The sequence below is a fragment of the Antennarius striatus genome, chromosome 13 (assembly GCF_040054535.1).
Source record: "Antennarius striatus isolate MH-2024 chromosome 13, ASM4005453v1, whole genome shotgun sequence".
NCBI classification, from domain to species: domain Eukaryota; kingdom Metazoa; phylum Chordata; class Actinopteri; order Lophiiformes; family Antennariidae; genus Antennarius; species Antennarius striatus.
In genome coordinates, this window is record NC_090788.1 from 12,896,497 (window position 1) to 12,912,087 (window position 15,591).

A 15,591-nucleotide genomic window follows, 5' to 3' on the forward strand; every position below is an offset into this window, starting at 1 on the left:
AGGCAGAGTCCAGGGACGAAACGGGTCGTGATCGGGCAGGCAATCCTTAGTAGCACGCTGGAGAGTAAGACATGGGTCGATTACAATCTGGCGCCTCCCCCATGGATGCAGGCCTGTCCCCCTTGGACTCCTCTCGACGAGGCCGCCCACGGGTCATAGGTGCTGGTTGCGCACCATCAGGGGGTCCACAATGTGGCAACCCGGGACCCAAGACCTCTCCTCTGGACCGTACCCCTCCCAGTCCACGAGGTACTGCAGTCCACGATCCCGGTGGCGGGTACAAATGATGCGACGGACCGCGTAGACTGGTCCTCCTTCCACTTGGATGGCAGGAAGCGGAGGGGGATGAGCTGGGGACAGAGGGCTCTCATGCACAGGTTTGAATTTCGATACATGGAAAGTGGGGTGAACCCGCATAGTGCGAAGTAGCAGTACTTTTACTGCTGTCGGGCTGATTACCTTAGAGACCGGAAATGGGCCCACAAACCTGGGGGCCAGCTTCTTGGACTCTACGCGCAGGGGAAGGTCTCGGGTGGAGAGCCACACCTTCTGGCCCACCTGATATTTGGGTGCAGGTGTCCGGTGGCGGTTAGCAGCAGTGGCATAGCGCTCCCCGGTGCGGAGTAGGGTGTCGCGGGCCCTGAACCACACCTGATGGCAGCGGCGGACGTGAGCAGAGGCAGAGGGGCGGGAGACGTCAGCGTCCAGGGCAGGAAACAGAGGCGGTTGGTAACCATAAACACAGTGAAATGGTGAGAGACCGGTGGCGGAGCTGGTCAGCGAATTGTGGGCATACTCAACCCACACCAAATGGGAAGCCCAAGAGGCGGGCTCCCGAGAGACCATGCAGCGCAGAGCGACCTCCAGGTCCTGGTTCGTTTGTTCCGTCTGACCGTTGGTTAGTGGGTGAAAACCCGAGGACAGGCTCGCGGTGGCACCAATAGAGCGACAGAACTCCCTCCAGAATGCAGAGGCAAACTGGGGACCACGGTCTGACACTACATCCAGGGGCAGTCCATGAATCCGAAAGATGTGCTGCGTTATCAGTTGAGCGGTCTCCTTGGCAGAGGGAAGCTTCGGCAAAGGAACAAAATGAGCCATTTTGCTGAACCTGTCTACAATGGTGCAGATGACAGTGTTACCTTCGGAGGCTGGCAGGCCGGTGACAAAATCAAGTGAGATGTGAGACCAGGGGCGCTGAGGTACGGGCAGAAGCTGTAAGAGATCAGCGGGAGCCTTGTGCTGGTTGCAGACCTGGCAGGCCTTAACAAAGTCCCTGACGTCCTTCTCCAGAGACAGCCACCAGAAACCCTGGTGAAGAAGGTCCCGGGTTCTGAGAGCCCCTGGATGGCACGCCAGTTTGGATGAATGACCCCACTCCAAAACCTCAGTGCGGAGGTCAGCTGGGACAAACAGGCGGTTATCGGGACAGGCACTGGGTCCCGTCTGGCCCTCAGTGGCGGCCCGGACTCTTTCCTCAATGCCCCAGGTGAGGGTGGCAACCACGCAGGGAGAAGGAAGAGTGGTCCCTGGTTCCGCCGTGGCCTCCTCACCTTTCTGGAACTGCCGGGACAGTGCATCAGGTTTGACATTTCTAGAGCCGGGGCGATAAGAAAGGGAAAAGTTAAAGAACAAGGCCCAAGGGCCTGGCGCCCAAGGGCCTGGCGCCCAAGGGCCTGGCGCCCAAGGGCCTGGCGCCCAAGGGCCTGGCGCCCAAGGGCCTGGCGCCCAAGGGCCTGGCGCCCAAGGGCCTGGCGCCCAAGGGCCTGGCGCCCAAGGGCCTGGCGAGAGTTCAGGCGTTTTGCTGTGCTGATGTATTCCAGGTTCTTGTGGTCGGTCCAAACCAGAAACGGCTGTTTGGCCCCCTCCAACCAGTGCCGCCACTCCTCCAACGCCAGCTTAACAGCTAACAGTTCGCGATTACCAATGTCATAGTTTTGCTCGGTAGGGGAGAGGCGGCGGGAGAAGTAGGTGCAGGGGTGGAGCCTCTGGTCGGAGATTGCCCTCTGGGAGAGGACAGCCCCAACCCCGACATCCAAGGCGTCCACCTCCACGACGAACTGCCAGTCTGGGTCTGGCATCCGAAGAATGGGGGCTGTGGTGAACCGTTCCTTGAGGATGCGGAAGGCGGCGGCTGCCTCGGGTGTCCAGGAGAAGGAGACCTTTGAACTGGTGAGCGCAGTGAGGGGGGCCGCCACCGAACTGTAGTTGCGGATGAATCACCTGTAAAAGTTGGCAAACCACAGGAATCATTGCAACTGCTTTCGGGAGTCTGGCGTGGGCCACTCGGTGACGGCAGAGACCTTGGACGAGTCCATCTGGATCCTCCCTGGGGAGATGCTGTAACCCAGGAAGGAGATCGATGAAACATGAAACTTACATTTCTCAGCCTTTGCAAACAGGGAGTTCTCCAGGAGTCTCTTAAGGACTGCCTTGACATGCTGAACATGCTCCTGGGTAGACTGGGGAAAAATCAAAATGTCGTCAAGGTAGACAAAAACAAATCAGTTAAGCATGTCCCGGAGTACATCGTTTACCAGCGTCTGGAATACAGCGGGGGCGTTAGTGAGCCCAAAAGGCATCAACAAATACTCATAATGTCCCACAGGAGTATTGAAGGCCGTTTTCCATTCGTCCCCCTCACGAATGCGGACTAGATGGTAGGCGTTGCGGAGGTCTAGCTTGGTGAATACCTGTGCCCCTTGCAGGAGTTCAAATGCAGAAGTCATTAGGGGCAATGGGTACCGGTTCTTTACCGTGATGTCGTTCAGACCCCGGTAATCAATGCAGGTGCGCAGGGACTTGTCCTTCTTCCCCACGAAGAAGAACCCAGCCTCGGCCGGGGAGGATGAAGGGCGGATGATCCCGGTGGCTAACGAGGTGTTAATGTACTCCTCCATGGCCTGTCGCTCTGGCTGAGAGAGGGAGTACAACCTTCCTTTGGGAGGGGAGGTGCCTGGGAGCAGGTCGATGGCACAGTCGTACGGCCGGTGAGGAGGCAAGGACAACGCCTTGACCTTGCTGAAGACCTGCCGGAAGTCATGATATTCCGGGGGAACGCCGGTCAGGTCAGGAGGGTCGGTGGCGGGTGATGGAGACAACCGGGGCGCCGCCGCTTGACGAAGGCAGGTGAGGTGACAGGAAACCCCCCACTCCATGATGGTTCCAGCCTCCCAATCAACATGGGGGTTGTGACGCCGGAGCCACGGGAAGCCCAGGACGAGAGGCAGACCAGGATGATCCAGGATGTGGAACTGAATGAGTTCATGGTGGTTACCTGAAAGTAACATGGGAACTGGGGAGGTCTGGTGTCTGATGGTGCCCAGTTTGTGTCCATCCAAGGCTCGTGCAGGAACTGGCTGAGGTAGAGGGACCCGTTTAAGCTTCAGTTGCCGAGCCAACTCTTCGATAATAATGCAGGCCTGGGCACCAGAGTCCATCAGGGCAACTAAGGAGTGGGATCCCTCAGGCAGAAGAAGACGGACCTGGAGCAGCGGTTTCTGGTCGGGGGGAGACTGTATCTTGGTCATGCTCACCAGTATCTCCCAGGTTACGGGTGAGCTTGGCCTTTGCTGAACATGTGGCTACCATGTGGCCTCCCTCTCCACAATACAGACATAGCCTGGAGCGAAGACGACGTTGTGTTCCTCTGGGGCGAGGGAGGTGCGACCCAACTCCATTGGCTCCAACTCCTCCGACGGCCGGCCTGTCAAGGGAGGTGAGCTGGGGGAGTTCCGGCCGAATGTAGCTGATGACTGATGTCGGACGGCCTCCTGGCGCCTCTCCAGCCTCTGGACCTGGATGCGACGATCAATTCGGGTCGCCAGCTCAATGACCCCATCCAGTGAAGTAGGGACCTCGTGAGAAACCATTCATCCTTGATTTAACCCGCCAGGCCATGAAGAAACGTGGCAACCAGGGCCGTAGAGTTCCAGCCGCTCTGACTGGCCTTGGTGCAGAAATCTATGGAGTAATCTGCCACCGTCTGGTTCCCTTGGCGAATGCCCAGTAGTCCCCGATCCGTCTCTGACCTGGAAGACCCCAAGCCAAAAACCTTGCGCAACTCCTCCGAAAAGAGCTGGAAGGAGGCACAGGCGGGAGACTGCCTCTCCCACTAAGCAGTGCCCCACAGTCGCGCCCGCCCCGTCAGGTGGTTGATGGTGAAAGCCACCTTGGCTTGTTCGGAAGCAAAGGTGCAGGGCTGAAGGGAGAACAGCAGGGAACAGTTTGTCAAAAAAGGACGACAGGTCTCAGGATCTCCTCCATACCATTCTGGCATTACCACCTGGGGTTCAGGAGCAAATGTGTCGGCGTTGGAAGGGCGGACCCCAGAGGAGAAGGAACTGGGAACGTTCTGTGCCGCCGTGCCCTCCGGTAGTGGTGGTGACCTGGTGCCGACCCCCATGACATCCAGATGGGCCAAGATGTTTGCAAAGGCAAGGTCGAGCTTGCTCTCCAGGGTAGAGAAACGGACCTCATGCTCTCGGAGGACGTCAGTGACTGCAGTGTGGCCGGACACCTCTGGGGAAAGGGAGCTCGTGGAAGTGGGATTGTGTGTTGGGTCCATTACTGGCCAGATTGTACTGTCACGGAGTGCGAACAGGACCCAAGTGCAGCACAAAGAAGCAAGACAGGAGTTAAAGTTCAACAGTGTTTATTTTCAGGCCGGGCGGAGTGGGAGTCGAACCTGGGTCTCCCAGGCGGCAGGCAGGCAGGTAACAGATAGGCCAGTGGAGCACGCTGGAGACACAATGGATCACTCCAGAGAAAGGGAGCAGGCAGGAGACGAGGTCAAGGGACGGAAGGCTAGTCAATTTACCGGGGCAGGAACAGGAGGCAGAGTCGTTGGACAGGCGAGGGTCAGGTTTACCAGTACAGGGAGACAAGGCAGAATCCGTGGACGAAGGGCGGGTAGGTTGGCTGGGAGGCAGATGAGAGGCAGAGTCGAGGGACGAAACGGGTCGTGATCGGGCAGGCAATCCTTAGTAGCACGCTGGAGAGTAAGACATGGGTCGATTACAATCTGGCAGAGACTGAGTGTGAGACGTGGGTTTAAATACCGGACTAATTGCAGATGGGCTGTAGGTGTGGGTGATCAGCGGGAGGTGTGGTCAGGCTGGGAGGTGGGATAGTGGAAACTGTGGAGCAGACTGCAGGAATGGAGTGATCATGACAAAAAGGACTGGCAGACAAGTTTTGCAATGGATTTGGTTAAATCACACTCAGTAATCATCCCAGCAAATTACATGTAATAAACTATAAAAATACAGAACAGGTTTTACAGCTAGAATAAATTAAAATACAGTACATTATAGTTAATAAATCCTTGATCAATGATATAACATATGTCAAAAAACAGTTAGCCTTCTGCTTACTCTTTAATTTATAGCTTTTATTTGCAACTTACCCAAACTGTCCAATTTTTCTAAAATATAATTTAGTAACTGAAAAAAAAATGTATGGAAATATAATACTGTTAATACATAAAACCATTGAATAATGTCCATAACACTATGGCATTCATCTGTTTCACAACACTATTGTGTTTTTTTAAAGAAGTCCTTTGGACAGCAGTAAAAAGGCATAATTAGTTATTAATTAAAATATATTAAAACTAGCGGAAACCCGTGGAAATTGCACGATAAAAAAATAGTATCAGACTTCATACCAAACATATGAAAACAAATGCATTGGTATTATATATCAAGCGCAGCAAATCACAAATCAACTTGATGACGTAACGACTTTGTGTTGGCGAATCATGGATTGCGCTGGGCATCCATTGCGAAGCCATAGATGAATGTTATCAGGCTAACTGGAGAAAGATAGCTAACTAATCGTGAGATTGGGAAAGGAGCTGAAGTTAAAGGAAAAAGGCACCTGTCAAAAAAGCAAAAGAAATAGAGAAGTGATAGTTCTGTTAGCTGACTACACGAACAGAACTGTATGTAGTTACTTAAAGACCGTTTTTGTCAGATGCCCGAGGAGCATTTTGGATACTACATCAATTGTCCCATTCCAAACGGAAACCATAGCTGGACAGACTGTTCATGCTAGCCAGCTAGTTTCACTTAGAATGTGTTGCCTTTTTTTGTGTCGTTCCTGCTGTTTGGACTCTCTGCTCAAAAACATGAAAATTGCTGGAACAGTTATGACACTGTAAAATTATGTTAACTGGGAAGTCCATGTTTAGTTATTTCTTCTTCTGCAAGTTTTCAATTGTTGGGTGGTGGAAGTGGGGTTGTTTTCCTGCATTCTGGTGCATTCTGAGGGCAAAATCTTCTGTTCAGTTTACCTACAAAAATATACTAAAGTCAATAGTTCAAACTTAGTTATCTTTATTTCTATCCTACTTTATGCAGGTATAAATGTGAGATTCAACTTGCATTCACTATGTGAAGATACAGTCATACAAAATATTGCTCAATGTTTACTTGTAAGTTTTACTTGGTATTATAGCAAGCGAGGTGAATACACATTTACATGCATCACTGGTTATTCCTGTCGGTCATAGGAATCAAAAGTCTAAGACTAAAAAAAAGTATTGATAATATCTTTCATTTACCTTCTGATCGGTCTGTAACCACTCCTATCCCCTCTCAGCATTCACCATTTTCTGATTTATTAGTATTTTTACACAAACTCTACTGTAAGACACTGGATTCTTAATTTATTTAGATCGATCGTCCTCGCCTTGTCATACACCAATTCACGGGTTTAGTTTGTAAAAAAAGAATCTTTGTTTTTCATTGGACGAGAGGAGGTTATGACCCGAGTGCATATTTAATGATCGGGAGCGTTCGGGTCACTTCGGCTCTTTCCGTCGGCATGCGGAAATAGCGGCGCCGGCGGAAATAGTGGCGCTAGCGAGGGGCGCTAGTGTGTATGCTAGAGTGTGTGTGTGCTTGTTTGTCTGTGGTTCTGCGGTGCCCTGGAGACATGCCCGGAGTTTCCCCTCCTCATGCCCTCAGTCTGCTGGTATAGGCTCCAGCTCCCCGTGACCCTAGACAGCGGATGAGGCCATTGAAAATGTATAGATGCATGGATGGATAATAAAACTCTGTGTATGAAAATGCAATAATAACAGAAAATCAAAGGCACACACCTAAAAATTGATGGTTTTAATTTGTAATGTTAAAAAATAATAAAAAATTGAAAAGTTAAAATAATTGTGAAAAAACAAGTTTAACACGTGCAAATTAGCCATACTGTAAATTTAGGCTATGTGTTATGAAACTATCCTATCCACCTATAGTTATCTGTAAAAATGTCTTTAAACCAGTATAAAACTATATCACAACATGTGAACATAGACCATGTACTTTTAACCACTTTTTTGTAAATTTTGTAAATATATGTATCAGACAGTTCTTTATACAGCTGTAATTGTTATTATTTCACTGGCTAATAGACAACTAAGCACTGTATGTCAGAACATATTGACAATAGATGCATTTGTGGGGGGGTTTGTAACCGCAACTGTAACTGATTCTCAGATTAAACATTGGTTTTAAATTATGTTTTATGTTATGCTATGTTATGTATCGTGATGTGATGTTATATTATGTTATGTTATGTAATGTTGTTATGAACAGTGCATCAAAATGCAAGGAGCACCTTCAGTGAAACAAACAGCTCTGTAAATTTATTCCATTTATGTGAATACTTAAAATATTCTTTTGACATTGTGAAATGAAGCTTTCCTTACTTTTTTGCTCCTTCAGAAACATCGCAGAAACATGAGAGAGTTTCCTGATATCTATGCCTGGGCATACTGAAACAGGCTTTCAAAAATATCCTTAACTTTTTTCAGATCTTCACACTAACAAAAAAGACATGAAACATTTTTTTAAGGTAACGCATCAACACTGGTATGATTATGGTTAATGTGTCCTTAAGACATTTTTATTCCATAATTTAATTTTTATTTTTATGCCAATATGTCCTTGAGCAAGATATTGTATTTTACCCAACTTTCTCTTCATGTGCCACAAGGGCTGGTCACTACTCCTCACGGGTTGGTGAAATGCTGAGAATAAATTTTAACCCTAACCTTACCTGAAGTCAGGAATAAGTATTTTGTATTCCATTCACACAAACAAGGATACATTTCATGCAAGGCAAAATCAGGCAAGCCAAGAACAGATATTCAGCACTGATAAGGGTTGAAAATTGATGGGGTTCAGTCCCATACAACTTTTTCTTGTGCCTCAGACAACAGGCTGGAAGCTGGACAGGAGACTCAGTTGTCAACATGACATTAGATCTATGTGTTAAATAAAGTTAACTGCACCTCTGATCCAACATGCTTTTTTAGTTCAGTCCAGAACAGTTAAATCTCCAAAGCTCTCAACTTGTCTAATAAAACATCAAGTACAACTTGAGGTGAAACTGCTGTGTATTTATGACCATCTTAATTGTCAAAATATGTCAATTTTCAAAATCTACAGTGTGTATGTGGAAATGTGCATATGTATGAGTATCATTGGGTCACCCCCTACCCTATTCCCCTATTAAAGAGCCTTTACTGTGTCACACACATGCACCACAAAGGGCATTGTCTTTATTCTAAGGACTTTAGAAGTCTGTCTGTGCTATAAAATAAAGAGGAGCTCAGATCTGCTTCAACCAAGAAAGCTACTGCATAGCTGGGTGCCACCATCTTCACCATCATCTTCAATCGTGCTATGATGTCGCTCTTTCAGAGGGAAAAAGCAGTCTTGAAGCTGCTGCCATGCCATCCACAGAGGGTTATAATTAGCTGGCAGTGCTGTCATCTGATCCAGTTACTGAAAACCAACAAGCCATACTGCAAGAATGTTGTTTGTTCCTTGTTCCTCACTTCACAAAATGATGATTTTTTGCTGATTGTCGTCTTTGAGGTCTATTGTGATTATTTTCTTTTCATGCCCTTGAATGCAACCTGGAGTCATTGACAAAAACAAAAAAGATTGTATATTCAGCTTTTGATAACTTGCTTAAACTTATTGCATAACCAAAAAAAAGAAAATTATGTTCTTGATTGCATTTCCAGTTAACTTACTGAAGACAGAGTGCAAGAGATCAGAAATACTTGTAGCATGATGTCTCCATACAAACCCGCCTTTTGAGTGTTGAAGAAATCTTAACATAATACACCACTTCCATTGGCCTGTGCAGTAATTTCTACTTTTTTCCAGCAGCTTTTTATGCTTCATTTTAAACATGGAGATGAGATAAGTTCCATGACAATAATTATAAAATAGTAATTATATAATAATATAGACAAACTGATAAGCAACTCTAAGTATATCATCAACAACATGTTTGATATAGTGAGTGATATATATCCCTCACATACATTTTTCTATGCTTCTTTGCAGTCAAACCAACAGTGATCCACACAGACATGTTTGTTAACAGCATCGGTCCTGTAAATGCTATCAATATGGTGAGTGTTTTTCATAAAAAGTATTGTTTAAGTAGTTTAAGTATTTTCATTAATAATTACTGTGAAACTAAATGTATGAATTCCTGGAATGTTTGTAGAGAAATGTTTGTTTGCCTCCCTCCTGACGGAATTGAGGACACAATGATCCAGAGAGTAGCTCCTATGTGGGGCTGGCAGGGAATCAGTGTCATGCTCAAGCACCCTTCAACACAGCACATGGCTGCTGTCATGGAGGATTGGATAGTCGACCTAATCACTAGGCTGCCCCACTGCCCCTGGAGAGTTATGGAAAAATGCAGGTGTCAGTCGGCTACCTAACTAGCACGCTGGCCTTTGCACGACAGTGGATAATTGGTTAATTTAAATAAAGCATATCCAAAGATATTCTAACTTTACCTGCAATCTGAGGTTTCATTTGTTCGAACTATTTGTAGCTTATGTAACTGCAACAAATTAAGCTTACCTGTCGTGGATCATTACCACGTTTTTAAAGGTTTTTGTAAGGATAATGTCTGTCTGTTGTTTGATTGACATTCAAATTGTTTACTGGTTGCACAACACGTGTTTGTATTCTCCAAATTCTGTTCAACCAACAACACCACCTTGCTAGATGGGCATCACATGATACTGCCATAGCTTAGTCTTTAAGAAATTACCCACCTTTCTTTTACCTCTGCTGATCCTGTCCTGTTTATGACAGAAAATAAATAACATGTCTGTCGTTCAGAGAAAAAAATAAAACATGGACAACCATGGACATGCTGTTTGGTGAGAATGTTATTTTTCAAATCTCATTTAGGACTCTTGGACTTGGATTTAGGCTTTGGTGTCGGACTCAGCTTTGTCAGGAAGTTAATACCGTTGTGCCCTCATGCACATAAATCCCCATATATTTTGCCCCTCCAGCTGTACTTCAGTTTGAACCTCAGGGCTGAACCATTCCAAATCAGAAAATAAATAAGAGAGAATGATGGCTTGCTCTCATTGCCCTCCTCCACTCTCATATCACCTTTGCCCACTGATATTCAACTCTACTCTTTCTTCTATTGCTCTATGTTCTCATCACTCATCTCTATGTTCTAACGCAGCTCTGAGGGACTGAATGGGACACAGAAGCTTTTGTCAGACGCAGGATGGACTGCTGCCAAGGCAGCAGGTTATGAAGTCAGATAATATGTGAGCCAAACGAGGGGAATTATTCATCGCTCCACTGAACATTCAATTTTCAGCTTTGATGGTGTCAAGGTGTTCTTTTTTGAATGCTTTTTATTAGAGGCTAAAGGATGTCTTGGTCTCGGCAGACACTAGTCTCAGAAACTGAGCCTGCAAATGTGTTCCAGCATTAAGTTTCCTCTGGAATAGTTTCTCTCAGCCCACATTCGTAATTATTCTCAGTGGAACTAACAGATAAAAAGGCAATACATACAGCAATTAGTTATATAACCTATTTGATAGGTTTCCCCAGGAAATGGAACATTTAATGGAGATATGTAAGGTAAACGTCAGCAGTAAACTTGTGTTTTCATTTTCAGGAATACACTATCGACATTTTTTTTGCTCAAACCTGGTATGACAGGAGGTTAAAATTCAACAGCACAATGAAGGTTCTACGCCTCAATAGCAACATGGTGGGGAAGATCTGGATTCCAGACACTTTTTTCCGTAACTCAAAGAAGGCAGATGCCCATTGGATCACCACGCCCAATCGCATGCTTCGAATCTGGAATGACGGTCGAATACTCTACACTCTCAGGTAGAATAATTTGTGTTCATCATGTAACCTATTATTTTCTCCCTGAGAATAACAGAAAACTTTCATTTTTGTACACAGTTACTCACTTAAGCTGATTATAGTGGACATAAATACAGAGCAGTCATAGTAACTAGCCTCTCCTCAACAATTTAAGCATTGAAAGTGTTTTGATTCAAGAGGCTCAAGGCTGTTTATATTTGAAATGCATTTACATGCATGGCTTCTTTCTGACTGGATGAGGCAAGAAGATATTAGTAGCTGAGTTACATTGACCTCTGTATTCTAATCAAAATGAGTTTGGAAACTCAACCAAAGAGAAAGTGCTCCATTTAAACACTTTTGAATTAACCAAAACCAAATAAAATGTCAGTTCATTTTCATTTTGTCAGATGCAAAGAAGTCGTGTGAAAGTGACTGGAAAAACGTCTGTACTATGGAAAATGTAGAATGGATTTTTAAATTGAAGCATTCTGTGCTTGCACAGGTGAAGATGCTGATAAAGGTGTCTTAAGCATGCCACCTGTCCTTCATTGGGTACATATGTGAATAATCTGTGTTGTGATCATGCTGTAGCTTTATTAAAAGCATAATTGTAACAACAGAAATTCTATTAATCTCATGACTAATCTTAAATCCTCTGATAAAAACACACAAAATATACATGATAGCCTTTGCTGTGATGGACAGCTGTCAGAAACAGGACCCCTACATGTGATACCGTTCCATTTGTTTTTGGGAGCACTCCATCTAGAGTTTCAAGTTTGTCAAATAAAGAGATAAGGTCAAACCCCAGCAACTGAGAACAGGAAATGACTGTGTCTGTAATGCTTTTTTTGTAAGATTTTTAAATTATATCAACAGCACTTTTTGGAATATCACCATATTGACCAATGTATCATTCTTACCGAAACAAAGAAGAATTTACTGAAAAAACAGGAGGAATGATCAATAATAACAGGCTTATTAACATGTTTTGCACAGCCTCGTGAATGCATTGGATGCTGAAAATGATAATAACAGACAAAGCAAACCCTTGTGCACTCAATCACAATGACGGATATTCTGCTAGGCTTAAACCTACCCCTTCACTTCATTAATTTGTGAAGGAACTCAGAATTTAACCACTGGTTAATTAGGATGACCGCTGTGAGTGGGAGGACAGTGATACATGACAATAGCGAGTGCTTGGATGGGTAAGGTCATTCAAGGTCATTATCTCATTAAGGGGAAGTTTAATGACTTTGCCTTCAAACTCCATGAAGCGTGACAAGGAAAGATGGGTGTGTTGTACGGAAAAAAAATAATTTGGTTTTGTGAGATTATAAATAGTAATGCCTAGTGTTGAACAAAAGAATTGAGGGCTACTTCAGCACACCGTAATGTAAAAAAGGTGGTGAAAAGTTGCTATGGCATTTCTATTTATTGTTGCACTCGGGCTGCCCTGAATAATAGATTGTTTTCCAGTTTACCCCATTAACTGAGGAGTCCATGAACATTAATGATTTTAAGTTAAAACTTAAAAAAAAATATGGAACACAAAATTCTTAAACTGTTCACCAAAAATAAACTGTAAACATGGGTAACTCATGCTAAAGTTTTATACACACATGTATATGTGTGTGTCTGTGTGTGTGTGTATATAGATTTTTTTTTTTTTTTTTTTACCAGCACTAATTCCTCAAAACTTCCTCCTCCATGCAATCCAGAGATATTGGTGTAAACACCAATTTACCTCCCCTTGCTAGCTACACGTGTGTTTCAAGAATAAGCGTTGTACATTTTACATATAATGTATTGCATTTAACACATTCACTGAGTTTTGGATCCAAATGTATGTTTGCAGGTTGACCATCGATGCTGAGTGTCAGCTTAAACTGAACAATTTCCCAATGGATGAGCATTCGTGTCCCCTGGAATTCTCCAGTTGTGAGTTTGCTCATATGGTTATAACAAACACACACACGCCCGGATGCACGCACACACGCAGGCACTCACGCACACACACACACACACACACACACACACACACACACACACACACACACACACACACACACACACACACACACACACACACACACACAAATTAATGTACAAATGTGTCTATAAACAATATTTAAAATGTGCAATAAGCATGTTCCATTATCTCAGATTTTAGGGGTTTCTGTAATTGAGGCAACATATGTTTTTATGTTTAGCAATATACAAACAAACATGTCATACGACACATTCATACATAGTATGCACTTGCATTTCTGTAAAGTGCTTTAACAATAAATGAATCACTGCCTATTTTACCACAACCAAAGCGCTGTTTGATTTCACTGAACTTGAATTTTCATCGTTCAAAGAGACATTTAAAATTGTGACAGCAGACAAAACGAGTCAGTCACTGTGAGCAGATGGCACAGGGGCTAAGTTATGCTAATGAGGCTGCTATGGGCCTACAGGGAGATGAACCATGGGATATTCTCCTTGGGAAGAAAAATGTGAAACCAGGGGATATCAGCCATTAAAAATTGAACTGAACTGAAGCATTCATTTAAATTTGATGAAAGTGATGTATGTGTTGGAACTTTCAAATTGCTGGATGTATCCTACATGATTTCAATGTCAGAGGCAGCAGGTGGAGCAGCTTATTCAGCGGTTTCACATATGATAAGCTTTATCAATATGTACTACAAAGCAATTTTATGGATTTGACTGGACAGACAGGCTCAAATTGAACTGAGATAGGCTGTGAGGTATTTTTTCCTTTTCTTTCATTTTTTTGAGATTTATTTAGGTTTTGCATTTTCAACTACAACACAGGTAACTCCAAAGTGAATTACTGGCATAGAGCTTTTCATCAGACTGAAGACAACAGAAATTCAGCTGATTATCATTACATTAAGACTTGAACCACATCCGTAGATGTTGTCAAGATATATGACAGCCATTCCACTTAGACATGGCTGCACATTTAAAAAAGGTACAGCTATTATTTTGTCAGACACAATTTTTGTATCAGCATCTGCTCATAGAAGAAAATCAGTGTCAAAACAAGACAAGTACCGTTTTAAAAAACTTCTGATGTAATAAAATTACTGAAATCCAGCTTTTATTCATCCATGGATAAATCTAGTAAATTTAGCTGTCAGTTCACCTCCTTACCACTTGATATCTTGTTGACATCTTGTACAGGAGTCTGTTATGTAAGAGTTCTTTCATGAAACCTTATTTGTAAGTTTGGTAATTAGTGGATATGGACTCTTTGAAAATAAAGCACACAACACTTTGTTGTTTTATGATCCAACATGCTGTTTTATGTAACACAAAGCTTATTGAAAATCTTAAAATACTTCTTAAAGTGGATGAACATGTATTTTTACACCAGGCTCATTTCCTCTGCTTTGCTCATTTTAACATGTTCCATTTAACTTTGCTGTTCAGATGGCTACCCCAGGGAGGAGATCATGTACAAGTGGAAAAGGAGCTCGGTTGAGGTTGGAGACATTCGCTCCTGGAGGCTCTATCAGTTCTCCTTTGTAGGCCTCAGAAACACCTCTGAGGTTGTCAGAACAGTCTCAGGTAAGACAACAGTCTACTCATTATTATTTGACACTGTCTCCTCAGCTCTGTATCAAGTCACTACGCCAATGGTTCTAATGTTTTATTATCTCATGAATGATTGAAAAGTAGCGTAAGCAGTAGTTAAGAAACCACATCACCTCTCTGAATATTTCATTTCCTCGATACCTGAATTTCCGTAACGTTCTTTTATAATTGTTCTTTGGTATATTGCTAATTCATCTTCTTGAAGACGAGATGATTGTAATTGTCTCTTCTTCTGCAGCTTATCTCAGCTGATTATGGGTGAGAGGTAAGGTACACCCAGGATGAGATGCCAGCTCATTACAGGTGGCATATTATTATTATTCAGCTTTAGCTTGAAGAAACTCATACATTTTCCTGCCAGTGTATTGATGTTGAGGTCGACTGCTATATATACGTAGCTAAAAAAGATGTCTTTCTAAAGATGAACAAATGATCGATCGTACATTGCAGAGGTTGTTCCTGAACAAATCATATTATTACAGATGCTTAATGTATGGTAAACCACACCAAAAATGGTTCATGTTAAAAGTGTATGTCATCAAAAACGTATAAGTTCTGTCAGAAGCTTTGACTGTAGAATATAGGTCATCTGTTGAAGTATGTCCATTAACTGTAAGGTTCCACATGCGTTCTTCCTACTATGTCTGTTGTATAGTTATTGATCAGGAAGAAAGGCTGTTTGACTTTAGTCCTAAATGACCGTAATCTTTTTAGAACATCCTGCTGGTTTGAAGGCACCGGAGAGTGAAGTTATTGTATCAGTTGTACGGCAGTAGGGTCATTAGTTATGCTGTTGACTCAGTGCCTCTAG

At 43.9% G+C, this 15,591-nt stretch overlaps 1 protein-coding gene across 5 annotated transcripts in view; it reads left to right on the forward strand.

The window, feature by feature from the left end:
• The window catches only part of gabrg2 (gamma-aminobutyric acid type A receptor subunit gamma2), a 69,032-nt gene that overhangs the window by 21,768 nt on the left and 31,673 nt on the right, over nt 1–15,591 (forward strand). For 4 of the 5 annotated variants that reach the window (XM_068331572.1, XM_068331573.1, XM_068331574.1 and 1 more), the window contains exons 3-6: nt 9,363–9,430; nt 10,963–11,183; nt 13,027–13,109; nt 14,616–14,753. In XM_068331572.1, coding sequence (XP_068187673.1) covers nt 9,363–9,430; nt 10,963–11,183; nt 13,027–13,109; nt 14,616–14,753 — 510 coding nt within the window. The remainder of the gene's footprint in view (nt 1–9,362; nt 9,431–10,962; nt 11,184–13,026; nt 13,110–14,615; nt 14,754–15,591) is intronic. The other variant, XM_068331576.1, reaches the window with a different exon arrangement.